The 27,254-nt window shown below is 47.2% G+C and overlaps 1 protein-coding gene and 1 long non-coding RNA gene across 7 annotated transcripts in view; one reads left to right on the top strand and one right to left on the bottom strand.

Moving 5' to 3' along the window:
* Positions 1 to 2,935: 2,935 nt before the first annotated feature.
* On the bottom strand, positions 2,936 to 3,560 carry LOC118555497 (uncharacterized). Its single transcript, XR_004927014.2, has 3 exons — positions 3,439 to 3,560; positions 3,266 to 3,304; positions 2,936 to 3,139 (listed from the first exon to the last, which is right to left on the bottom strand). It is a non-coding gene; the product is annotated as an uncharacterized LOC118555497 (long non-coding RNA).
* Positions 3,561 to 3,978: 418 nt separating this feature from the next.
* IL13RA1 (interleukin 13 receptor subunit alpha 1) overlaps positions 3,979 to 27,254 on the top strand; it is a 78,549-nt gene continuing 55,273 nt past the window's right edge. For 2 of the 6 annotated variants that reach the window (XM_078065517.1, XM_078065519.1), the window contains exons 1-4: positions 3,982 to 4,218; positions 10,282 to 10,421; positions 18,166 to 18,304; positions 20,074 to 20,194. In XM_078065517.1, the coding sequence (XP_077921643.1) occupies positions 4,134 to 4,218; positions 10,282 to 10,421; positions 18,166 to 18,304; positions 20,074 to 20,194 (485 nt within the window). In that variant the 5' untranslated portion in view covers positions 3,982 to 4,133. Of the gene's footprint in view, positions 4,219 to 10,281; positions 10,422 to 18,165; positions 18,305 to 20,073; positions 20,195 to 27,254 lie in introns of all 6 variants that reach the window. The other 4 variants (XM_078065516.1, XM_078065515.1, XM_078065520.1 and 1 more) reach the window with 4 other exon arrangements.

The following is a 27,254-nucleotide window of genomic DNA, read 5'->3' as shown; positions in this document are numbered from 1 at the left end:
AGGCGTCCCCAGAACTTCTGATTTCTTAAGAGAAGCTGAAAATCCGGGGTGTCATGCAAAATCTCCTGATTTTTTTTTTCATGTTTAGTATCTAAACCCAAATATATTTAAACACAATGTGGGCCAAACAAAACTGCCTGCAAAGGACTTTGAGCCTAAAGCTGACCTGTTGGCTGAGAGGGCTGGGCCACGGAGTGACTGGGGGAGCCTGGCTGGTGAAGGGACTGTGAGACTTTCGGGGAATCCGTCATGAAGAAGCAAGCCGGCAGACAAAGGCGTCAAGACTACCTTTTGTGGCATTTGAGGGGAGGAGGTGTCCCTTTAAGAAGCTTGAGCTGGGAGTGAAATGATCTGACCTGCACATCAGGAAGATTTGTCACCTGGCGGGGAGAAGGGCAGACCCTTGTAAGGGAAAGGCAATAAGGACCTGAAGAGACCAGTGGAGGTGAGGAAGGGGGAGAACTGACGTGAGAGATGTTTTGTGATAGAAGCCCTGCGTGGCTGGATGGCTGGGCGGGGAAACCACACACGCCAGATACAGGAAAGGAACGTGTCAAGGTTAAATACTTTGAGTGTCAACCTCTCACTGACTTTTAGTGGGCATGAGGACAATGGATGGATAGGGGCCAAGTGCAAATATAACAAAGAGTACACTAGCTCAGGACTTCTCCACTTTGGCACTCTGGTCATTCTGAGCTGGATAATCCTTTGTGGGGGGGGGGCTGTCCTGTGCATAGTGGGGTGTTGAGCAGCATCCCTGACCTCTACCCACTAGATACCAGTAGCACGCCCTCGCACCCCAAGTGGGGACCACCAAAAATATCTCCAGACGTTGCTAAATGTCTCCTGATGAGGACAAATCAACCCTTGTGGGGACCTATTGCTTTAGTGTCAGAAGAAGGGAAATTCCCTATTTGCTGTTTCCCTTTTTTCTTTTCACTGCAGTGGTGGTGAGTATCTGTTCGGTTTTGGCCTGATAAAAGGCATAAGACCCTTTGTGAGATTTTTACCTAAGGGGCCAGAATTCTTAGCTAAGCCCTTGGTATATATGCTGACGTCTGCGTCCTTGATGAATTCAGGAGGGTGTTTCTAACTGGCTGGAAGGAGAGCTGACTTTGGAAAGAGGAACATCATTCTTTCTCCCCAACTATTTTCTTGTTTGTGCCCTCTCCCAACTCCACTCACAAAAAAGGAGGAAGCCTTAGCGAAAAGGGTAAAGATCCAAAAAGCCAATGGGAGCGGCCAAGGTACCTGGGGCAGTCCAGAATTCCAGCCACCTCAGGGCCAAAGCGAAAGGAAAGACAATTGGTAGTCTCACACCCAAATCGTCAGGGGCTCAATGAATTACGAATTAAAGCTAAACATGATGCGGACTCATCGTGACTTGGATTACACAAAGCCCAAGTAAGAGCTGTTTATTGCAATGCCTGGGAACCCATCCCTTCGGCTTCATCCTCCCGCAGACCAGAGCAGTGGCCTAATTCAATCTAAGATGCTCTTTGAGTAAAAAGTACACGGGAATTACAAATAAAAGATTGATGTTGAAGAGAGAGCATTCCTAAACCTTTTTTTTTTTTTTTTTAAACGTGGCTCAAAATTTAGGGTAGAGAGGAAGTGGGACTGCCTAGAACACTTGTTTTCTTTTTTTTTTTTTAAAGACTTTATGTATTTATTTGACAGAGAGAGACACAGCGAGAGAGGGAACACAAGCAGGGGGAGTGGGAGAGGGAGAAGCAGGCTTCCCGCTGAGCTGGGAGCCTGATGATGCGGGGCTCGATCCCAGGTTCGATCCCAGGACCCCGGGACCATGACCTGAGCCGAAGGCAGACGCTTAACGACCGAGCCCCCCAGGCACCCCTGCCTGGAACACTTGTACTCACGGTCAGCAGCTCAGTACTCTTATGGTCATGCCTCTGCCCTTTGTCTTTTGCCTCACAACTCTCACAATTCTCGGGACCTTTTCTCGAGGCTAATGACCATCGTGAGCCTTATTTTTCTAGTCATTTGCTGCCATTACTATTCATTTCATTAGGCACTCCCTCAATCCGTGCCAGACAACGCCCACGGTGGCACTAAGCCAGTCCCCAGGGGCTCCTGTTCCAAGTGGAGACTTCGTAAAAGGCCGATGACATAATCGTTTTGGAAATGTTATTATAAACTTATTGTATAATGTTTATAGCAAATGTCAACAAGTATATGTGTGTGGTGATGTGAGTGGGGGGGGGGAGGTCTTAGGTTAGAAAGTGGCTGGCCTATCTGCAAGGGGATTCAGAAATAATAGTAATATCTCTCAGTTCTACCAGCTTCCACGGCTTACAAAGTGTTTTCATAAACATTACGTCGTTCAGTAATACATGCAGACAAGGAGTGATTCTGAACCTTGAACGCAAGACTTATCTCGAGATTCTGCGCAGGGAGGCCTGCCTCCTGGAAGCCTCCTTTGCTCCTTCTCTCCCAGAAGGTGCCCCTTCTTTGTGCCCCACAGTTCCTTGCTTTTGCCCTTATGAGAGCCCCCCACACTGGTGGCAGCTCTTTGTTGGCAGGGCCTGCTTTTAATTAGGGGCTACCCCAGTTCCTGGAAGGACAGGAAATATTTATTGAACTCAAGGGCCATAATTCTCAGAGTGAGGCCTTTGTTTCAGGTAGGTTAAACATCCCCATGCCTGGAGACTAGGTGTGTTATCAGCATTTTTACTGCTATATTTTTTTGCAACAGATTTCGGGTGTACACATTGGCTTAATTCAACCAAAATACACCTGGATTAGTGGGTCTCATCATCCATCCAGATCTGACCCTTTTTTGGGGGGTGGTGAGAGAATAATGCCCCTCCCCAAAGATGTCCATGCCCTAGTCCCAGCCAACCGTGAATACGTGACTTTATATGGCAAAGGTGACTCTGTAGATGTGATTCAATAAAGGATTTTGAGATGGGGATTATCTGGTAGGTCCAATCCAATCACTAAGGTTTTTATTAATGAAAAAAGGCAGCAGGAGGGTCAGAATCAGAGAAGTGACCTGAGCAGTGGCCTGGGCCGCCTAGAGAAGCTAAACACTGCTTCTCTCTCAGAACCTCCAGAAGGAACACAGCTCTGCTCACGCCATGATTTTGGCCCAGTGAGACTTCTGACCTCCCGAACTCTAAAAAAAAAAAAACCCGTGTCAAGTCACTACATTTATGGTAATTGGTTATAGCAGCAATAGGAAAGTAACAGGGGTTCCCGTTCTCCTCCATCCCCAGCCTCATTGACCTTCATAGTCACTCACTTTCTGTGTGTCCTTCTGACTCACCTTCTGACTCTAAACCTGTGAAAAAGAAATATGCAGAAAGTTGGTTGTGTGCTTTTCAGAATGCAAGTACTGGACATAGTATGGCACTGTCCTTCCCATTTAAAATTTTGCTCCCCACCACCACCCCCCGACTCAACATTCTGTATTACCAGCTTTCCAATACACCTTCCGGCCTTTTCGCCAAACACGCCCCTGCTAAGCTCCCCCTTGGGTCTTGGGCCCCGAGCCCATCCTGGGAGGTGGGGCTGGGATTAGGAAGGCTGGAGTCAGAGGTTAGGAAACAGGCGCTTAGAGGCCGACGACTGGGAGCCGCCTCTCCGGACTCCCAGACCGAGGCTCCTTCCCGGCGGTGGCCCTGACCCGGGGCCCCGGGGCGGGGGGCGATGGACGGCGGCAGCCCCGGCGCGACCCAGGTCCCGCAGGTCCGCGCGCACAGGCGGCGCCGGCCGGGGCTGGCTCGGGCGCGCGGAGGGCGGGACCGGCGGGCGCCTGGGCTGGGCCGCGACGTGCTCGAGGAAGTTCAGTCTGGCCCGAGTCGAGCCGGGGCTCCGGAGCGGCCGGGGCGGGGGCGGGGGCGGCGGCGGGGCCGCGGGGCCGCGGCGAGGCCAGGTGCGGCGCGGCGCGAGGCGCGGCAGGCGCGGGAGGCGCGAGGACCCCGGCGCCCCGCCCCCTACGCCCGCGGCTCGCGGCTCGGGTTACCTGCGGCGGGTGGGCGGGGCGGCCTTTCCGGTCTGCGCCGGCCCCCAGTTTCCAGGGCGGCGGAGCCGGGAAGTGGGAGAGGGAGCGAAGGAGGCGGAGACTGCCGAGCCCCGCAGCCCGGCCGGGCTCCGAGGACAGGGGCTGCATGGAGCGGCCGGCGCGGCTCTGCGGGCTGTGGGCGCTGCTGCTGTGCGCCGGCGGCGGCGGCGGCGGGGGCGCCGCGCCTACCGGTGAGTTTGGCCGCGGGCAGGGGGCGGCGGCCGAGGGGGCGGCTGGGGTCGCGGCCGACAGGGGCCGGGGGCTGCGGCGAGGGAGGGCGCTGGTTGGGGGGGGGCGGCCTCACGACGCCCCGCGCTCGGAGACCGCAGCCTCCGGCGCCCGGTTCGAGGTGGGGTTCCCGGGTCGCGGGCGGCCGTGGCGGCGGCGGCGGCGGCGGCGGAGCGGGACGACGACTCGCCGCCGCACTTCCCTCGCATCGTCGGGAAGAGCCGAGGAGCCCGGGGCCCAGGCGCGGGAGAGAAAAGTGGCCGCGGTGTCCGAGGGCGGCGGGGCGGGACCCGGGAAGTCGCCCGGGAGGGGATGAGGGGGCCAGGAACCGGCGGGGTTGGCGACCGAGGTCCGGGCGGGCCGGGATCGCCCCGGGGCTCCTTGCCGGGGACCTCGCCGGTCGAGTGCGGGGGTGGAGTTGAAGGGAGCTCCTGAAGACCCCGGTCCTCGCAGAGAAAGGACGTGGGGGCCACGGCCTCCTCTGGCGTTCGAGAAATCCGTTTGGGAAACCCGGAGCAGCATCGGGGTGAATTCAGGCCTTTTTGTTTTCTTTAATAGCCCTTAGATTTGGAAATAATTTTCGGTTTACAGAAAAGTTGCCAAGGTACTCCAGGGAGTTCGCATATACCCCTCACCCTGTGCGGCAGCTTTTCATTAATCAGCCGGGCAGAGTTCTACCGGGAAAAGTAGAATGACTTCCGCACGGACAGCTCCCGGCTCGAGTGGCCTTCTGGCCACGTCGGGTGACCACAGTGGCTCCAAATTTGAGAGGTTTTATTACCATATTGACACAGACGCCCACAATTTGCTTATTGCATTTTCACCAGTGTGTTGGGCTTTGAAACCCAAGTTGAAGTGTTGATTGGGAAATCTTGATGCCCTCTATTGATGCAGTCAACAAAACGTATGCAGGCTGCTCTATGCCAGGTGGTGTTCTAGGGGCTGAGGACGCTGGGGGTGAGTGAAACAGACCAAGCCCCCGCCCTGTACAGCTTCCGTGCTATTGGCAGAGTCCCGGGGTTGGGGGGTGCGGGGAGGCGGGGGGTAAAATATCAGGTTGTCAGATGGCACCAAGTACAATGAAGAAAAACGAAGCCTGGAAGGGGTTTGCCGTTATAAATAGGGTGAAGTGGGAAGCCCTTACTGAAAAGGTGGCATTTAAAGTGGAGGCCTGAGGCAGGTTTGAAGTTTCCAGTTAATAATTATTCAAGCGTCTGCGTTGTTGAGCTCTGAGCCAGGCTCTGGGGGTTCTCGGAGAGCCTTAGGGTGTGCAGCATAATCCTTGCCGCCCCCTACGTGCCTCCAGTGCAGGTGGGGGATCGGATTCTTACAACCATATGAGGAAGCCCAGTGCAGAGAAGGGAAGGGACTTGTTGAGGGTCACCCCACTCGTTGGGCTCCTGATTTTCACCGTCCTGCTCCAACACCTTCCCTCCTACAGACTCCCACACAAACAGCTGTAACAACAGCTGGCCTTCTAGATAATGCCCGGCAACCCCCCACTTAATCAGTTTTGTCTCAGCGGTTCATTGGTAACTTGGTTACTTAGAATACAGAAGCTTTTTTCCCATTAGAAAAAATATTGGTAGGGGCACCTGGGTGGCTCAGTCGGTTAAAAGGGGCTGCCTTCGGCTCAGGTCATGATCCTGGGGTCCTGGGATCGAGCCCCACGTCTGGCTGCCTCTCCCTCTGCCTGCCACTCTGCCTACTTGTGCTCTCTGTCGAATAAATAAATAAAATCTTTAAAAAAAATATTGATAGAATTGCAAGGAGGTATGGTGAAGGAAAAAAAAAGAAACAGGGGACTTAAGTTTTCTGACATTTCCCAGCTGTGGGGCTCTGGGCTAGTCATTTCCCCGTGCTCATGTGGCAGTTTCCTGATCTGTAAGTTCTAAGGGCTCTTCCTAGCTCTAAGCTTCTCAGTGTTCATAAAAATGATTAGGTTACCAGCTTTGTTTAGTCTGTTTAGGCTGCTGGTCCATGTGGTGGCGTGTCTTAATAACCACAACTAGCATTCTATAGTGTTTAATATACTCTGTGCCACGCAGTGTTGTGAGTTTTTTCACTTACGTTGTTTCATTTCGTCTTTACACAAAACCTATCCTGTAGGTGCTGCTCTGAGTCCCATCTTGTATATGAGGTAGCTGAGGCACGGTGAGGTTAAGAGCCTTGCTCCAGGCCTCATGGGTTATGGTAGAGTGGAGCGAGCCTTCCAGTCCCGGTGGCCAGACTCCAGAGTTCATGCCCTTGACCACTGTATTCACTGCCTCCCTCTGTTGAAGGGAGGGGAGTCCTTGGCTGGGAGAGGAGCTGGGCACCTCCCAGAGCAGCAGGGCAGGATTGGTTGGGACCCATGAACAGATGTCCGGGTCATCTGTTAAGAAGTGACTGACCGTATATTGGAGACTCGCTTTATAAGGGCCACAGCGCGTGGTCCAAACCGTAAGCACTGTAGGCGTCCGGAGGAGGGAGAGCCGTGAGGGCCGGCAGTTGCGTGGAGGTGGTAAAAACTTGAGCTAGGCCTTCAGGATGGGTGGAATTTGAGTGGGTGGAGAAATTCTTCCAAGTTGGGGGAGAAGAGCAGGAGCAGAGACGCAGGAGTGCGGGGGCAGAGGGTGCTCCTTTGTGGGCAGTGAGCAGCCCGGCTTGGCAGGAGGGTGTGTTGGCAAAGTCAGTCGAGGCGGAAGAGTTTCGTTTGCCCACGAAGGCCCTGAGCGGGGCACGGCACGAGGGACATGACAGCGGAGGAGAAGCAAGCAGGGAGACCTGACCGGGTGACAGGAATCGCTGGAATGTAAAGCTGTGCAGGGCTCCAGGGTTGAAGATGTCCGCTAGACAGATGTGTTGTGAGTGTCTCCTGTCCAGGGCCGGGACTTAACTGGTGCCAGCCTGCCTCGAGGGGCCCAGCAGAGCACGCTGGTGTAATTGGGATGATTAAAAGAGATGTTGCAAGAAGAGATGGACAGACATTGATGACTGACTAGATGTAAGGGAAGGAGGCGGTGACTCATGTATGACTGTTGTGATTAGCTTTTCCCGGAACATGCATGCCGCTGCCAGCTCCTGGGATGGGATAGGGCAGAGCGAAAGTGAATCCCGAAGCAACATGCCTTATTAGAAAGAGCACGGACCGTGTCAGTTCCTAAGTAGAATGGGACGCTGTGCTTCATGACCATACAGACTCACTTGAGGTCTGAAGTTGAGTTGGGGGGAGCCACCCACTTGAGTCCCTCCCGCCTGCCCATTCCCCTTTCGGAAGGCAGTGATCAACCTCTAAGAAAGGTTGGTCTAACTTGTTCTGTCTCACAGGCTGCGGGCACGTATACGTTCCACAGCCAACCAAAGCAACTGTTGAGAGCTGTTTTGTTTCTTCAAAAAGAAAGTAGATCGCTAACATTTCCATAGCACTTGCTTTGGGCCAAGCACTGTTCTGAGCATTTTATCTGTATTAACTCAGTTCATCCTCAAAATGACCCTTTTTTGATGGGTTATTATTTTTATCCTTGTGTTACATATAAGAAAACTAGAGCATAGAGAGGTTAAGTAACTATCCAGCTAGTAAGTAGCAGAGCTGGGACAGGAACTCAGGCAGTCTGGCTCCAGAGTCCATGCTCTTAATCCTACACTCTACTGAAAGTATATTATGTCTTACACATGAGGAGCTGTCAGAGATCTTTACAAGAAGTACAGTCACCACTTATTTATGTACATATCTCAATGTGTTATATGCATATACACACATATTCATTTCTATCTAAATGTTTGGAGATTGTATTTAAAGTTTCTGGACAAGTGTGTGTATGTGTGTGTGCACGTGCATGTATTTTAAAGTATAAGAAGTAGAAAAATCTCAAGGGAAATGGAAGGCCATTAGGGGGGGAAAAAAGGATGGCAGATAGCCACAAGTACCCTAAAATGCAAACCAATTAGAAGATTTGACTAAAAGGCACTTCAGAACAGATGGGGGAAAAATAAACCCTTTGGAGAGATTGGAAATAATGCAGGCTATTGTTCTATCAAAATACTGAGGTTAAAAAGTAGATGTTATAAGTCTTGAAGATTGAAATGTGATTTATGTGAGCCATAAATAGGTAGTATTTTTTTTATTATCAGAGCTTTAATTTTTGTGGGGGGGTAGGAAGGTAGAGCGTCAGCAAGTTTGCTGCACTCTGTTTCTGGAAAGTAGAGAATAAGACTGATACACCTCAAGTAGATTATAGTCTTTAGGAGGAACAAAGTTTTTATTTTTTTATTATTTATGTACTATTTATTTAAAGAGTTATTTGAGAGAGAGAGAGAAAGAGCAGGGGGAGGGAGGGGTGGAGAGAGAATCTCAAGCAGACTCTGCTGAGCGCGGAGCCCAACACGGGGCTCGATCTCATGACCCTGAGATCATGACCTGAGCCAAAACCAAGAGTCCGACGTTAATCCGACTGAGTGACCCAGGTGCCCCGGAACAAAGGTTTTATTAGAGCCTCCATAGCTGACAAATGATTTGTCTTCCAGAGTTTCATCCACGTGATGTTAGAAAGACCAAAATGGAGTAGCTGTACTCGCTAGTCATTGCTTCGAATCCTTACGTTGGCACTGTTGCCCGAGCCGTGGGGGCTTCCAGACTCTAGCTGGGTTTTGATGCAGTGCAGTAGGAATTTTCTGCTTCCGCTGGTCCTGCTGTGGGCTGCTCCTGCCCACGGTTGGGCCTTTGGTCAGCCTTGTGGAAAAACTAACGGTAGAAGAGCTGGGAAAGAGGGAATGAAACCCAAAGTGCAGGGCCTTTGCAGGCTGCCATGACTAAAACTGACGTTTGGGGAAATGCCAACTATGTAGTGCCTGCGGGGCTCCTGTTTGGGGACAAAAGGCATTTTTTGTTCAGTTAAAGAGGAAGGTGATGGTATAAGTATTTACAGATCCCGTAAGAGGCCCAGTGCACTCCAGAGTGTTGGCACAGAGTAAAAAATACAACTCTGTGGATTGACAAATTAAGACAACTGTGGCTCGTAAGTAATTACTAATGATTGTTTGCAACGTTGGACCATTTGGAGGGATTTTTTTTTTAATTTAATAAACTTTGTTTTGGAGTGATTTTCAATTTACAGAAAAGTTGCAGAGATAGGACAGAGAGTCCCTGTACGCTCCTCATCCACTTTCTGGGGGACAGTTTTCGTAGTCCTGGTCACAGGAGCTGTCAGCAAAGTTTGAGATGATGTTTCGTTCCCCCAACCCCCGCTCTGTGTATTTCCCTGCGTTGGGCAGAAGCAAACTCCTTTCCCTGGTGATAGAACTTGGTCCAAAATAGTAGAGTCACTAAGTATTTGGTAGAGGCAGTGGTGGGTTTTCTCCAAATGAAACACATTTTTGAGACACTGGTTCAGTTTCTCCTCTTCTCTTCCCTCTTCAGATTAGTCAAGGCTACAGTCCCAGCTGTTTATTGTCAGACCTCAGGGGAACAACAAGGACTCTTAAATCTCTTTCAGGACTTCTTTGGAAAAGTTGTAAAAACTGTTACCAGGTCACGTTAGCAAGCATGATGAAAAGATATGCTGCTTAAACTCACGCACAGAACTGCTGAGATTGACATGGCTCTGTCGAGTGAGGTGTAGATCCCAAGCATAGGGAACCCCAAATTCCTGCAGGAGGGAAACGGAAATTTAAGACTATACTCTTCCCTGTGTCCACACTATAGCAAGTAATTCAGAATGTGGCCTTGGAGGCACACTTTCTGGGTTTGTATCCCGACTCTGACGTTTATGAGCTATGGGACATGGGGCAAGTGACTCATTGTTCTTGACCTCCGTCATTTCATCTTTAAGATGAGGCTGATAGTCCCTATCTCACAAGATGGTTGTGAGGAGCCAATGGATTAGTGGGGAGAGTACTTAGAACAGTGCCTGGCTCAATAAATGTTAGCTGTTGTTAACTTAGTTTTATTATTCTTGGCCTCTAGGACTGGGAGGAATGGCTTACGTGGCCCACTGAAAGCACTGGCTGATGTTGATAAATTTATTTCTTGTGCTTGATTTGAGCAGAAACTCAGCCACCTGTGACAAATTTAAGTGTTTCTGTTGAAAACCTCTGCACGGTCATCTGGACATGGGATCCTCCTGAGGGAGCCAGCCCGAATTGCACCTTACGGTATTTTAGTCATTTTGACAACAAGCAGGACAAGGTAAGTGTTCTGGAACGTATTGCATTGATGAGGTAAAGTGAACACTATGAATTGGAGCCAAGAATAAACGGAATTCTAATCTTACTTCAAAGTGGGAATTTTATTTTGGGTCGTGTCCCAATTTTACCTGGGAAAATGACTGAAAAGACTGTTGGAAAAAAACTGAGCATTTGAACATTTGAAAATATTTGCTCATTATCTGATAATCAAATGCAATGAGATTACTGTGTTAGGAAATACCAGATATCTTTTATCTACTAGGCACTGAACAAATAATTATGTTAAAATGTGTTCCCGTGTTCCTGCCTGTAGCCTCGTATGTAGACCACACTTCCAGTTTCTCAGGGAGCTTTCACGTTCACCGTCTCGCTAACAACATGCACACAGATATGCAGGAACCATGCAACGCAAGAGTAAATGACCACATGGCAAGTGAAAAAATAAGACGTCTGTGGCAGATAGGCTTGACTAGGTTTCCCGATGCCTGAGGAAAAATGAGGGGAACATTCAGCCTTCCCAGTCAGATGTGGTCAACTGGCATAAGTGAATTTTTGTTAACGGGATTGGATCATTTCAGATTCTTTATGATAGTCTTATTCAACGGAATTTTCGCTCAGGCCTGATTGGTTTGAAGCCCCTTCTAATTGACAGGTTCTTCAAAGCATCAGATCATCTGTCCAAAACTGTTTTATATCTTTATGCCTTCTTTCAGTGAAGGGGGAGGTCAGGGACATTTGGGGTTGAATTTGTCCAGGATTGTGAGGAGGCTGAATGAGAAGTTGTTATTAGTGACAGGGCTTTGGCTCAGTGAATTTCGAGATCATCAGATTCATGCAGCTCGGTGGCAGGGAGAGTCGGGAGAACTGGGTTCTAGTTGGCGGACCACTCAGCTATCTCTGTGGCCTGGGCAAGTTACCTAACCTCTCTGAGCCTTAGTTTCCTGCTGTGTAAAGTATGGCTTTACTCACTTCCCTGGCTTGCTGGGACACGGCAAATAATGTATGTGAAAGCTTAATAAAGCGAGGATGGAAAAGGTTCTTCCTCTTGAGGGAAACTTGCTAATCTGCCTTTCTTGCCCCTTTTCTGCTGAGGTGTTAATTATGGCTCAGGTGTTCGCTGATGAAGAATTGAGGCTACTCAGGAGTATTTGCATTTTATTTATTTTTAATTTTTATAAAGATTTATTTGTTTATTTTAGAGAGAGAGAGTGCAGTGGGGAGGGGCAGAGGGAGAGGGAGAGAGAATCTCAAGCTGACTCCCCACTGAGCATGAAGCCCGACAGGGGACTCAATCCCAGGACCCCGAGATCATGACCTGAGCCAAAATCAAGAGTTGGCAGTTTAACCGACTGAGCCACCCAGGCACCCCAGAAGTATTTGCATTTTAAAGGAGGTTCTCTAAACCTGAATAGACATTTTTCCAAAGAAGACGTACAGATGGCCACCAGACATGTGAAAAGATGCTCAGCATCACTCATCGTTGGGGAAATACAAATCAAAACCACAATTAGATAAATCACCTCATACCTGTCTGGATGACTAGTATCAAAAAGACAAGAAATATTGGGGCACCTGGCTGGCTCAGTCAGTGGAGCATGCAACTCTTGATCTCGGGGTTGTAAGTTTGAGCCCCACATTGGCTGTAGAGATTACTTAATAACAAAATCTTAGGAAAAAAAGGACAAGAAATATCAAGTGTTGGCGAGGATATGGAGACAAGGGAACCCTCTTGCACCGTTGGTGGGAAGGTAAATTGGTACAGCCGCTATGGAAAACAATATGGAGGTTCCTCAAAAAATTAAAAATAGAACTGCCCTATGATCTAGCAATTCCACTTCTGGATATTTACCTGAAGAAAATGAAAACACTCATTTAAAAAGATACACGCATGCCTGTGTTTATTGCAGCATTATTTACAATGGCCAATTTCCAATAGCCAAGGGATAGAAGCAACAACCTAAGTGTCTACTGATAGATGGATAGATGAATGGATAAAGATGTGGTATATATATATATATATACATATATATATATATATATATATACATATTATATGTATATAATATTACTCAGCCATAAAAAAGAATGAAATGTGGCCATTTGTGACAACATGGATGGAACCAAAGACAAATACCATATGATTTCTCTCATGTGGAATCTAAAAAACAAAAGGAACAAACAAAACCAAACTGCAACAGATTCACAGATACAGAGAACAAACTGATGGTTGCAGGGGATGGAGGATGGGTGAAGTAGGTGAAGGGAATTAAGTCATTCAAACTTTCAGTTATAAAATAAATAAGTCATGGAGATGAAAAGTACAGCATAGAGAATATAGCCAATAATATTGTAATAACTTTGTGTGGTGGCAGTTTAACTAGACTTATCACGGGGATCACCAGGTAAGGTATATAAATGTCAAATCACTATGTTGTGCACCGGAAACTAATATCACATTGTAGGTCAACTATACTTCAATTAAATAAAAGCAAACAAACAAAAAAAGAGATGCTGTCGACGCAAAAAGAAGCCTGTAATACTTTCAGGAGTTGAGTTCCCCTTTTCACACTGTTGGCTTCCTCTTGTTCCTAAGGAGGGGCCATAGGCATTTGGATTCTTGGTGGCCACTTTCCTAGTTCAGCCTTGAGAAATTCTGGGAAAGACCTTGAAGTCCTTCGCCTAAGTATCTCATTGAAACTGAGGAGAGGTCACCTTTTTTCTAACAGGTCCACATTCATTAGGCAGCCAAGCACACCCGAGGATCGATCAGGTAGGCATGGTGGTAGTTTAGCCTAGAAATGGGGCTCATTCCACAGTGTAGATACAGACATTTAGACTTGAAAGTAGCTTTAGGAGGCAGTGGAATTAGACAGAATTGGGTTTGAACATTTGCCTCTTTGCCTTTCGGAGGTGTGTGACCCTGAGCAAGTCACTTAACCTCTCTGAGCTTCCAATTCCTTGTTTGTAAAATGCTGGGGTAGGACCTACTTTGTGTGAATGGTGCGCGCGTGTTCAAGGAGATGATGTTTGTAACACATCTGGCACCACGTTAACGTTCAGTAATTGTCAGCTTTTATTATTATTGTTAAGTTGAATCACGTGAAATTGTTGCTTTTTTAGGTCATATGGTTCAACCTAATATTACCCTCCATTTTGCCCCTGAGGAGACCAGATGGAGACCACGAAGGGAGACCTCTGCCTAAAGCCTGCTCCTTTATATTCCAGCCATTTGATAGTGTTCATGGCTGTCCACTCGTGATAAACACGGATTATCCCTTGTAATCAATGATGGGAGATTTCCTGGCCAACCTTTTGAAGTTTACAATCCTGAGGCTGACCGTGAACGGCAGGAGTGATTTCCTTTTCCCCTTTCCATCCTTTAGACAAAGCATTGCCATCATCAGACAAAACTGGGGCGTATATGTGCTTTGAAGCATATTGAAGGAGCGGCTTTCGGATAGTTTGTACATGTTAGGGGGGCTTATGCGACCATCTAAAGATCCTAAGTTGCTAAATGAGATAAACCCTTGAGGTCATTTTCGGTCTTCAAATTGGAGGACCATTAACACGAGTGATAGGGATTCATAGATGATTTTTTAAAAATACAAGGTCAGGGGCGCCTGGGTGGGTCAGTCAGTAAGCAGCTGCCTTTGGCTCAGGTCATGATCCCAGGTCCTGGGATCGAGCCCGGCATCGGGCTCCCTGCTCAGCAGGGGGCCTGCTTCTCCCTCTCCTTTTGCCTGCCACTCTGCCTACTTGTGCTCTCTCTCTATCTCTCTGTCAAATAAATAAATAAAATCTTTAAAAAGAAATAAAAAATAAAAACACAAGGTCAGTTTTAAGTGGCTGCCCTCCACCATTGTTTTAGCGATATCTACTAGTTTCCTAGTCTGGCAAGTAGGAGGATCTGGCATCGAGTTTTGATTTTGTTTTTGTTTTTTGGCTTGTTGCTGTTAAAAAGAATGTTGATTTATGTGCTTTGGCATCAGATTAGATCTCTTTTATCACCCAGAGATAGCAAGTCTCACTAGGTGAATAAATTTAGCTATTGTTCCATCCAGGCATCCAGAGAGGCAGGAGCTGAGTCCGACTCTCTTTTTCTACTGAGAAAGGAATCTGGAATTGGGAAAGGTGTGATCCAGCCAAATGAACATTGGTCCTGAGGGGGGAGGGACCAGTTCAGGACTCTGGCCTTGGTTTTTGATAAATTTTCAAAGAAGCCCAGATTCCCCAAGGGGTGGAGCAGAGTGTCCTACAGCAGCTACCAGGGGAATGAGTCACCACAGCCGAAAGTCACGTGGGAGCCATCAGCCTTATCTCATCAAGATCTGCTGGGAGGGATTTAGTTCCTTGTCTGATAGAGATGTGCTGGACTTGGTGATCATTGACAACTGGGGTTTCTCCTTTTTTTCATGCCAATTTAATATTGTTTACCTTAAACTTTGAAAGAGATTTTTTTTAAAGATTTTATTTATTTGAGAGAGAGAGAGAGAGAACGCACAAGCAGGGGGAGCGGCAGAGGGACAGGGAGAAGCAGGCTCCCTACAAGCAGGGAGTCTGGTGTGGGGCTTGATCCCAGGACCCTGAGATCATGACCTGAGCCGAAGGCAGACGCTTCACCGACTGAGCCACCCAGGCGCCCCTGAAAGAGAGTTTTAAAAATGATTTTGTTTTGGGCGCCTGAGTGGCTCAGTTCGTTAAGCGACTGCCTTCAGCTCAGGTCATGATCCTGGAGTCCCAGGATCGAGTCCCGCATCGGGGTCCCTGCTCAGCAGGGAGTCTGCTTCTCCCTCTGACCCTCCTCCCTCTCATGCTCTCTGTCTCTCATTCTCTCTCTCTCAAATAAATAAATAAAATCTTTAAAAAAAAAAATGATTTTGTTTTTCCCCCTACTGTCTCTTTTCTCAGTTATTACTATTATTATTATTATTTTAAAGATTTTATTTATTTATTTGACAGAGAGAGACACAGCGAGAGGGGGAACACAAGCAGGGGGAGCGGGAGAGGGAGAAGCAGGCTTCCTGCAGAGCAGGGAGCCCGATGCGGGGCTCGATCTCAGGACCCTGGGATCATGACCTGAGCCGAAGGCAGACGCCCATCGACTGAGCCACCCAGGCGCCCCTCTCAGTTATTATTTATATGCCCCCAAGGACAAGGTTCAGATTAAGTACTAAAGTATTTTTTTAATTTAAAAAATTTGATTATAATAAAAATCTTTGTGTAATAAAATTCCTCAGCCCTCTCACTGGAACAGTATCTAATATAATAAGAGAACTGGGGTTTTTCCCATGATGATTCTAATTTATGGCATTTAACCATACGTGTTCCGCCTGGTATCTTCAAAGAACAGAGGCTGCTTCCAAACAAGAATTATCAAGGATCCTTGGGTCAGGGTGGCTCCTTCAGGGGTATATAGGACTTGAGCTTAGTAAAATTGTGACAGTGAAATTTGCACTTGGAACTTTTGTGCCACCGTTACCGTGATCCTGGGGCTGGTCTTCACTTTCACAGGCTGAGAACCCTCATTTCCTCAGCACACATTCATCTCTCAAGGGCCAGTTCCTTACTTTGCCACAAGAACTGTCACGGTGAAAAAACATTCTAGAAAGCTTTCTGTTGGCGTAACTGGTGTGTTCCATCCCTGTAGGCAGCAACTATATAGAAAGCCAAATGATAAGTAGGTTTCTTGTGAAGGAATCAGAAATTAGTTGTGCAAATGTACTTGGCTAAGAGTAGCTAGAGGTCTCACTGAAGGTAGGCATAGCTTTGCCAGTGGACAGAAGTACTCATTGTCTATGGGCCCAAATCCCCCTCTTTTCTCCCTGCGGGAAGTTTGCTCACACCTTTGTTTGTCTTTTCTTCGGAGCTGACCAGCTGGCTCCCTTTTCAGAGTGCTGTCTTGCTTGGGCCTAAGAGATATTCAGTCTCTCTAACGTGACTTTTTTTCATGTCTTTGCTATGATTCATCATTAATTGGTGGTTTGCTAGCTACCTCTCTGAGAGCATCCTTATGTCTTGGTTTTGGGAGTATCTCACAGTTGCCCCCATGCTCAGCTGACCTCAGGCTTGGGAAATGGCAGAGTAGCTCCTTAGGGGGGCAGATAGAGGTAAATGTGACAAATCTTCCCCTTCAGGGCCATCAGCACGTATATAAAAGGAAATGCTATCTCCAACTTGAGTCAGAAACCATTGCAAAACAGGAAGCTCCTTGGAGCTCTGATTAAAAGCAGCTTCATTCTTAATCCAACTCTGTCCGCTTGGGAAATGTTAATTTCCTAAAGAGCCCTCTAATCTCATTATTCTGAATCATACTGACCAGATTTGTGATTTGTATCTGTATGCTGTCTATAAGTTGGCTTTCTGTAGTTCCACAAGCCCATCTACTTTTCAGAATAAGAGTGTGGTATACTCAGTGCATATAGCAACGTTTAAAATTTCTGTGTTTGTGTGAGGTAGTCAGAATGGTCAAACAGTACAGAAAGATGTTTAATGATGTCTCTCTTTGGTCCTCAGGGCCTCCTTTATTTTCTGTCCTCAGAAGTGACCAGGATTACTGGATTTTTTTTTTTTAAAGATTTTATTTATTTGACAGAGAGAGACACCGCAAGAGAGGGAAGACAAGCAGGGGGAGTGGGAGAGGGAGAAGCAGGCTTCCCGCAGAGCAGAGAGCCCGATGCGGGGCTCGATCCCAGGACCCTGGGACCACGACCTGAGCCAAAGGCAGATGCCCAACGACTGAGCCCCCCAGGCGCCCCGGATTACTGGATTCTTAAAGCAGTTTTTACCTTGATCTTGATAGTATACTGCATCTAGTTAGGAAATGAATTTTTTTTAAAGATTTATTTATTTTGGGGCGCCTGGGTGGCTCAGTTGGTTAAGCAACTGCCTTCGGCTCAGGTCATGATCCTGGAGTCCCGGGATCGAGTCCCGCATCGGACTCCCTGCTCAGCGGGGAGTCTGCTTCTCCCTCTGATCCTCCCCCTCTCATGCTCTCTGTCTCCCATTCTCTCTCTCAGATAAATAAATTAAAAATCTTAAAAATAAAAAAAAAAGATTTATTTATTTTTAGAGAGAGGGAGAGAGAGGGAGCGCAAGGAGGAGGGGCAGAGAGAGAGGGAGAAAGAAACCCAAGCAGACTCCATGCTGAGCGCGGAGCCCGATGTGGGGCTCGATCTCACGACCCTGAGACCACGACCTGAGCCGAAACCAATAGTCAGACGCTTAACCGTCTGTGCCACCCAGGTGCCCCTAGGAATTTAATTTTGATAATCTTATTGTGTTTCCTTTAAAATTGCTTTTAGACAGTTGATGTGTTAGCATGGTAGGTTTATAGGCAAATGTCATGATGTTTATACATTTAAAATGTGGGAAATTGTCTTTTATCTATACCAGGGTTTCTCAACGGTGGCACCACTGCCATTTGGTGTGGGCTCATTCTTTGCTGTAGGGGGAGGGAAAGCTGTCCTAGGCGCCGAGGCATGTTCAGTAGCATCCTTGGCATCTGCCTACCACACGCCAGTGGCTGTGCCCTCCTAAGTTGTGACAGTCCAGCACGGTCCCGGGATTGGGGCTGGGGGCAGGGAGAGCAAAATCACCGAGGTTGAGAGTCGCTGACCTGTGCCATCTGATAACCTTCCCTTTTTTTTTTTTTTTTTTACACATTTGAACATGCTAATGTTTTATTACCTAAGTGTTTTGCTATATGTTTGCTAGAGCAATACCTTTTTACAATTTCCGAACCTTAGAAAATTGCTCCTGAAACCCATCGTTCAAAAGAAGTGCCCCTGAACGAGAGGATTTGTCTGCAAGTGGGGTCCCAGTGCAGCACCAATGAAAGTGACAATCCTAGCATTTTGGTGGAGAAGTGCACCCCGCCCCCGGAAGGTAACAAGCGAAAGCACTGTTTGTTGGTACTTGGGGGAGAAAGGCAAATTATCCATATGTTTATGTTCAGTGTTCGTTAATTCATTCAGTTTTCAAATATTTGCTGAGTCTGATAAGTTCCAGGCACGTGTACTAGGTGATAAATACGAGGACATCCCTGCCTTCGAGGTGCTCACGACTTGACTAACTGTGCCTCAGAGTTCTGTAGCATTTAATCACTCGGCATGTGATGTACACACGTAGACATCCTCCCCTAAATTGAGCCTCAGAAGCTTATCTTGCGAAGCGAGCAAGGATTATTAAGCAGGATTATTACCCTGCTCCATTTTATGAGCAAGAAGGGAACTGAGTGGGTTGCTCTAGGTCTTCAGATTACAGGTCCAGTGCCTTAAGAAAACCCCCAATACTGTCTTCCTCATTCGATAGAAAGAGTAGCTTGATAGACAAGATGTATTGGGGGAAAGATGTTAGAAAAGGAAAACGGGCCTGCTGGCCTAGCTCCAGTTCAGGACGAGCCCTAGGAAAAGCGGCCACGTGGGCAGGTTGGGCCTTGGCCCCCAGGCCCCTTCCTGCCCATCACCCAGGTCCTGCTGGCTCTTGGGCTGCGTGCAGGGAGGAGCTTATCCTGATGAAGGGCAGGGCTCCTGGAGCCTGGATGTCCATGCTTAAGTCGCAGTGCTGCCAGGGAACAGCTGCGTGACCTTGAGCAGACGACTTGGCCCCTCCCTACTTCGCTTTGCTCAGCTGTAAAATGGGCTTGATGATAGCACCTGCCTCCCAGGACTGTCGAAAGGGTTATGGAAGTCAGTCTAGGCGAGGGGCTTAGAACAGCACCCGGCAACGCGTAAAGGCTGGATGCGTATCATCTAGTAATCCCATGTTGCCCCTTGTTTGGAGGGTCCCATCTCTCCCACTTCCAAACCTTAGCACTATGTGGCCCGTTCTCCAGACCTTTCCCTCTACCTGCCTTGCACGGATCAGAAGTATATGAAGTCCCATTTGTAAAACTATAAAATTCAGTACTGCCACAAGGCTGGGAGCCTGGTTTGAAACAACTTACCGCCCCATTCTCATTTCTTTAGAAGTTTAATAAATAATACGAAAAAGCCTAAATTGTACTATGACATTAAAATGGTTGATGATGCCCCTGGATAATACTCCTTCAAGAATCCGGACATGATGCCTTAACTCAAAAGGCTATATTATAAAGGTAGGGATTTCAGATGATAAAGATTATATGGCCCCTAAAGTCTTAACACACAGTAAACAACTACCAAGAGTTATATTAATGCTGACTTTCCCCCAAGCTGCTTCAGGAAGAATGTTTGTTTCGTCTTTAAAAAAACAACATGTGTTAGTATTGGTCAAAAGACAGGAAGGTAAATTTTAACTCAATAGACTTGTTTTCTTTAAAGACAGGTAGATACATGCGTTGTTTGTGTTTTCACACTCCTTTAGGAATGCCATACTTATTTCCTACCACTGAAATATTATTTGACCATGAAACACTCTCTACAGTTAGGAATACAAAGTTAGGGTCCCTCAGTGATAGTAAAGATATTTTCTTGGGATCTGGAGGTGAGAGAGAAAGTTGTAACAAGTTAGATTTGGGTTTTCTCCATCCTGGGTGCCTTCTGGGTAAAATGGTATGAGAAATTAGGAATTGGCTTTCTGGTAAAACACTCTCACCATCCCTCATGCCCCAGAGGGTTTGGCGGGTTTGGCTCACAGGGAAAGAAGCATCCTAAACCCTTGGCTGGGTCTTCTAGGTGATCCCGAGTCTGCTGTGACTGAACTACAATGCGTTTGGCACAACCTGAGCTACATGAAGTGTACTTGGCTCCCTGGAAGGAATACAAGTCCAGACACCAACTATACTCTCTACTATTGGTGAGTGTGTATGGGAGACGTGTGGGGGAAGGACTGATTGTGATTGTTTGGGGAGCATTGGGATCTAACCTACTTAAAAACCGAAACCGAAAAAAGAACATCCTGGTTTTTGGGGCTTTGTTTATCATTACTTTTTTAAGATTTTATTTATTTATTTTGAGACAGAGAGCATGAGCACGGGGAGGGGGGTGCAGAGGGAGAGAGAAAGTCTCCAGCAGACTCCCTGCTGAGCATGGAGCCCGACGCAGGGCTCAATCTCACCACCCCGAGATTGTGACCTGAGCAGAAACCAAGAGTCGGATGCTTAACCGACGGAGCCACCCAGGCATCCCCTAATTATCATTATTTTTAATTGAAGTATAAATTAACACACAATGTTATATTAGTTTCAGGTGTATGACATAGTAATTCAACAATTCTGTACATGACTCAGTGCTCACCTCGGTAAGTGCAGCTGTCACCTGTCACCATACCATGTTATTGCAGTATTACTGACTATATTGCCTATGCTGTGCTTTGCATCTCCCTGACTTATTTATTTTTTATTTAACTTATTTTTATTTAACTTATTTAACTGGAAGTGTGTGCCTTTTAATCCCCTTTGTCTGTTTCACCCACTCTCCACCCACCTCCCCTCTGGCAACCACCAGTTTGTTCTCTGTATTTAAGAGTCTGTTTGTTTTGTTTTTTAGATTCTACATAGAAGTGAAATCATATGGTATCTGTCTGACTTCTTTCACTTACCATAATATCCTCTAGGTCCATCCATGTTGTTGCAAATGGCAAGATCTCTTTTTTTTTTTACGGCTGAGTAGTATTCCATTGTGTATATATACCACATATTCTTTTTACAAATCCAAGAAGATGGGCAGTTTGATTCAGTGGAAGGTGCATCTGCTTTTGGTGTCTACTTTCTTTAAAAAGTAACTGTAGATCCACAGGATGTTGCAAAAACTGTACAGGGAGATCCCAGGGCACCCTTCATGCAGCTTCTCCCGAAGGTAACATGGTCTGTAACTAGAAAGCAGTATCAAAACCAGAAAGTTGCTGTGGTTACAATCCACCCACCTTATTCAAATTTCACCAGTGTCACATGCACTTGGGTGTGTGTGTGTGTGTGTGTGTGAGTTCTATGTAATTTTATCACACGTGTAAATATAGAACAGTTCCATTACCACAAGGATCCCCTGAGTTGCTATTTTATGCCCATACCCTCTTCCCTTCCGCACCTCCCCCCGCCTTTCCCTCCCCCAAGTCTCTAACCTTTGGCAATTACTAAACTCTTCTCCATCTCTATATTTTTGTCATTTCAAGAATGTTACTAGAATAGACATAGCATATAACTGTTTGAGGCTGACTTTTTAAAAAAAAAAAAACAAAACACTCTACATAATACCCTTGAGGTCCCTCCAAGTTGTGTGTATCAGTAGTTCATTTTTTCTTTTTTTATTCCATGGTGTGGATGTGCCAGTTTGTTTAAACATTTATTCATTGAAGGATATCTTGGTTCTTTCTAATTGTTTGCAGCTATGAATAAAGCTGCTATAAATACTTGTGTTCAGGTTTTTATGTGAGCATAACTTTTCATATCTCTGGAAGAAATGCCCAAGAGTGCAATTGCTGGGTCATATGGTAATTGCATATTTTGTGTTATAGCAAACTGCCAAACTATTTTCTAGGGTGGCTGTATCATTTTACATTCCCACCAGCAACGTATGAGTGATTGGTATCTACCTTTAAAAAGGAAAACGATATCATGCCCAGTGATAAAAAGTAAGTTGACTCAACACCTGAAACTAATGTAACATTGTATGTCAACTCTACATCAATTAAAAAAAAATTAAGGAACTGATGAGAAAACAACTATTAAAAAAAAAAGTAGATTAGCTCCCCACAAAATAACATACCTGAGATTTGTGAGCACATCCACAAAATGTGTTAAATTTCTAAATTGATCTTTAAGCATTTCCTTTCTTTTAGAGCCTAGAATTATTAGCAGCAGAACAAGGAGGAAAGGACCAGGTTAATCAGTTCAATTCAGTAAGACTTTATTTGGCACACATTGTGGGTAAAGCACTGAATAGGCAGCAGAGATAAGAAACATGGCTCTTTGCTCATAAGTTTAAAATGTAGAGGGGGAGAGACAGCCCCCAACCCAATTACCTGTGTAAAAATAACAGTGTATGATGAAGGCTAGCAGAGACACAAACGCTCTTTAGAAGCTAGGGTGGAGCTTGGGGGAGGTGGCAGGGCAAGGCTGGGGGGCTGGGATGAAGGGGTTGGACTGCACCCATGGGGGGTTTCTCTGAGCATGGGCGCTGGGGAAGAGCGGGGAGGAAGAAGGCCCATGTTCCGTCTGTGTGATACCGGGCTGGGGAAGAGGGAGAACTCGCGTCGGCAGTGTGCTCTCCCCATGGCCTTGTCCCTCCTTCTGTGCTTCATTCAGACTGTTTCTGAGAGAATGGGATGCGGGGGGCCACGTCCAGGTCTTCCGAAACTATAGGATAAACATGGCCTTGGCTCCCGGAACGTCCATTTTGCCCGATGACGTGATGAGACGAATTTTTGGCGTCTCAAAGCGCTCTGCGAATCCCGGCATCGCAGGACTCTCTGGCCTGTCCCCTGCGGACTCGCCGGGAAAAGCCCGCACTCTCCTCCCCTGCTGCGCGGGGTGCTCCCCGCCGAGTCCGCCTGGGAAGCCGGACGGCACTGAGACCGTGTGGCTCAGTCTCGAGGGTGGTTTTTTCTCCTGAGATCAACAGTTCTCATTTGAGGTTTTGTAGTTTCACTTGCCCACTTGTGGTACTTGTTTCTCCTTTCATTAAAGCCCTGCAGTGGCTCCCTGGTGGCTTTGGGATAGAGTCCAAACTCCTCAGCACTACGGACAGGAGCCCTTTCTGACCTGGCTCCTTCCGCCCCGTCTGGCCCCAGCCTCCTCCTCCTCCTCCCTCTGTGCACTTCCACCCTCTCGCATCCTCCCTGCCGTCCAGTCCACGCCCAGCGCCTTTCAGTTCCTCAAACAGACCCTTCGGCCACTCGAATGGAACAGTGGCAGCACGCCGCGTCCCCGCGCAGTGAGGACCTCATCCTTTCGCCTGGACACCTCTGCTTTGTCCTCAGCTCAGCTCAGACATCACTTCCCTTCCAGAAAGCCTCCCTTGACCTCTCAAATCTAGATACGTGCTGGGTCATCGTGTCCCGCAGTACCTTGCACTTTCCTGTGTCATCGTACTCAGCACATTGTGTTGTCACTTCCTGTTTACTTAGCGGTAGCCCTCCCCGGGCTGCCGTCTCCCTTGAGAGCTGAGGCTGTGTCTTGTTACCCTCAGGGCCTGACACATGGTAGGGGCTCCAGAAATAAGGTTGAAATGCGTGGTAGGTTCCAAAGCTTAGAGAACATTTGGGATTAGCGCGAGGACTTAGGAGGGGTAAGCAACTCAGGAGCATTATGGTCCAGGAGGAGAAAGAGAGAAGGACCGAGTCGGTCGGACTCCCCCAAGGAATTGCTAGTGAAGGGGCCAGAGAACTAAGCCTTAAGAGGAGTAGCCTGGCTCGGAAGATGTTGCAGTGAAGTCTGGGGAGAGCCGTTCGGACAGGCTTTTAAGATGTCTTAGAAGTTGGTAGCATCCCTGCGTTTATTATGCTGTTAACTTCTCTTGCTTTCCCTGGAGTAGTTATTGGTAAAATCACAGGGAAAACCTTTAGAATCTGTGTCTACAGAAGGAGCAGGGGAGGGAAGGAAAAGCATGAAAACCGTCCCTCATTTCATGGCCGCCTGTGCCGGAAAGCAGTCCGGATACGGGAGTCAGAGCGGGGCTGGAGGAGAACAGGGGCCCAGTCCTTGGAGTTCTTCTGAGCCAAAGATAGGGAAGTGCCTTGAGGCGTGTACTAGCACAAAACAAGTCTGTGCCAATTGCAAAACCTGCGCCCCCTCTGGGTGAATAAATTATAGAAAAAATTGGACCCACCAATTGGAACAAGCATTCTTCTTCCTCTCGCTTGAAAGAGTCCTCTTCCTCTGGGCTGATGCAGCATCTTGCCAAAGCTGAGAGCGGATGGTGCTTGGGCTGGCTGTCAGCCCTCAGTTGGTGCCCCTGTGCAGAGTATAACCTGCAGCCATTGGGGGTGGCTCACAAAGCCATCCCAAGAGAGTGTGGTTCACTGATGCCCGAGGGGGCGGGTGTCAGGGACACCACTTCTTGTCATGTGTGTTCCCAGCATCGGTCATCAGCGTGGACTCTTTCCGTAGTACATACGACCTGTGCTGTCCGATAACGGAAGCCACAACTCCCCTGTGACTACTTAGATACGAATTTAAATTAATTAAAATTAAGTCGAATTAAAACTTCAGTTGCTCAGTCTTACTGGTCACTTTCACACGTGGCTCGTGGCTCCTGCCTTGGACAGCACAGATAGAAAACATTTCTGTAATCCCAGAAAATTTCCTTGGACAGTGCTGGTACAGATTCTGTATTCTTCTGCCCTCAGCACTCCACAGCTTCTTCTTTTAACAGATTATTCTGTTAAATGGGCATAGTAATATTAGTGCTACCTCTTAAGGTTGGTGTAAGGGCTGTTATTGGGTGAGAAGTATTTGGAGCTGTGCCCAACTGCTAACACATACAGAGTAAGTGATGAGTGCGTGAGAGCTAGGTATTTTTTTTATTACTATTATTCATCCCCACTCCCTTGTAGATGTAGCCGGTACGCATTGGTGGCTTCTTCCCCCACTTGGAAGAATTAGCAGCTAGTCCTTACCTCCTCTACCCCTGCCCTCCCCTAGAGAGATCCTTTCCAATCAAAACCACAAAAGAAAGGCAGATGCTTGGGTCGTTCATTATCAAGCACTTGGAATTGGTTTAGGTACCAATTATTTAACCAATCGTTAAATGATGTCAAACGAACTGCCAGAGACTGTTTCCCTACTCCCCAGTTAGAAACTGGAATCACTCTGAAGCCCCAGGGCAATGGCTTGTGGTTCTGCAGGGCTAGTCTGGCATTGAAAGGAAAGCTTGGGGGAGGTGGCAGGGCAAGGCCGGGGGGCTTAACAGCTACAGACTAGGGGCGCCTGGGGGGCTCAGTCAGTTAAGCGTCTGTCTTCAGTTCAGGTCATGATCCTAGGGTCCTGGGATCAAGTCCCATGTCAGGCTCCCAGCTCAGTGGGGAGTCTGCTTCTCCCTCTCCCTCCTCTCTCCCCAGCTTGTATTCTCTCTCTCTCAAATAAATAAATAAAATCTTTAAAAAAAAGTAGCCACAGACTAGCTCTGCCAATGAATTTTAGGGCATTTCTTACCACATTAATCATCTTCAGAGTTGGGGAAATTGTCTTTAAATCTGTCCATTTCCTCCTTATGTCTATAGTGTGATTCTGTGGAGGATTTCAGTGTCTGAATCTTCACAGGAAGCACCTGAATGCCTTCTGGCTCAGGTTCTTATCTAGTATTTTGCAAGAAGTCCCCAAAAGTTGTCTGTTCAAAACCCAGTATTTCCCCTTTTGTTATTTTGTCCAAATTACAACAACAAAATTTTTTTAAAAATTTCTTATCTGGGGTCCATGAGAGTATGTGAAACAACACCCAAGGTACAGAAGTGAAAAAGGAATCTTAAAGATTGCCCATTAGAGAAGTTCCTTTCACTGGTTGAAAAAAATTAATTTTCTGCCTAGTTTTTTTTTTTAAGTTATGTAACAAAAGTGTCATAAATTTCTTCAGTTTCTGTTTCTGGGTGTGGGTGAAAACCATTCCAGGCCTGTCTGATCTAAAACCTAACCATGGCACTAACTTAGAAACTACAGTTTCTAAGACTGAACCACAGGGGCCTACAACTAGGAGAAAAACTTTATGTACCATCTCTTAAGGGACAAGAGCATCTTCTGTATTTTCTTTAAAGATTTTATTTATTTGAGAGCGAGAAAGCACAAGCAGAGGGAGCGACAGAGGGAGAGGGAGAAGCAGGTTCCCTGCAGGGCTCGATCCCAGGATCCTGGGATCATGACCTGAGCCGAAGGCAGACGCTTCACCGACTGAGCCACCCAGGCGCCCTGCATTTTCTGTATTTAAATACTTCTTTGCATAGCCTTTGAAGGAGTAAATACATTAGATCTGAGTTTTGGGGTTTGTTTTTAAAGACTTTATTTTTGTAGAGAAGTTTTAGATTTACAACAAAACTGAGGGGAAGGTACAGAGATTTCCCATGTACCCTCTGCCCCCACCATTCATGGCCTCCCCCATTATCTGCATCCCCCCCCTCCCCAGGGTGGTACATTTGACACAACTGATGAACCTACGCTGATACATCCTAACCACTCACAGTCCATACTTTACCTTCAGGCTCCCTCTTGGTGTCGTCTGTACTATGGGTTTGGACAAATGTATAATGACACGTGTCTGTCATCATAGCCTCGTACAGAGTATTTTCATTGCCCTCAAACTCCTCTGTCCTCTCCCTGTTCATCTTTCCCTCTGCAGCCCCTACAGCACTGATCCTTCATTGTCTCCACAGTGCTGCCTTTTCCAGAGGGTCCTGTGGTCAGAATCCTACAGCATGCAGCCTTTTCAGATTGATTGGCTTCTTTCACTTCGTAATGCGCGTTTACATTTCCTCCGTGTCTTTTCCTGGCTTGATACCTCTTTTTTTACCATGCTGAATAATATTCCGTTGTCTGGATGCACTGCAGTTTAAATATCCACCTGCTGAAGGATGTCTTCGTCGCTTCTGAGTCTTGGCCGTTATGAATAAAGCTGCTGTAAACATCTGTGTGCAGTGTTTCGCATGGACATAAGTTTTTGACTCCTTTAGGTAAATACCGGGGAGTGTGATGGCTGATCATATGGTAAGAGTATGTGGCGTTTTGTAAGAAACTACCAAACTCTGCCCCCAGAGTGGCTGCAGTATCTTGCATTCCTGCCAGCAGCGAGAGAGCATGCTTGTCGCTCCATGTCCCCCCCCCCCCCCCCCCGGCATTTGCTGATGGCACTGCTCTGGGTCATGGCCATTCTAATAGGTGTGTGTAGTGGCATCTTGTTGTTGTAATTTGCATTTCCCTGATGACATATGGTGC

This window comes from Halichoerus grypus, chromosome X (genome assembly GCF_964656455.1).
Source record: "Halichoerus grypus chromosome X, mHalGry1.hap1.1, whole genome shotgun sequence".
NCBI classification, from domain to species: domain Eukaryota; kingdom Metazoa; phylum Chordata; class Mammalia; order Carnivora; family Phocidae; genus Halichoerus; species Halichoerus grypus.
This window is presented reverse-complemented; position numbering and strand designations above follow the sequence as displayed.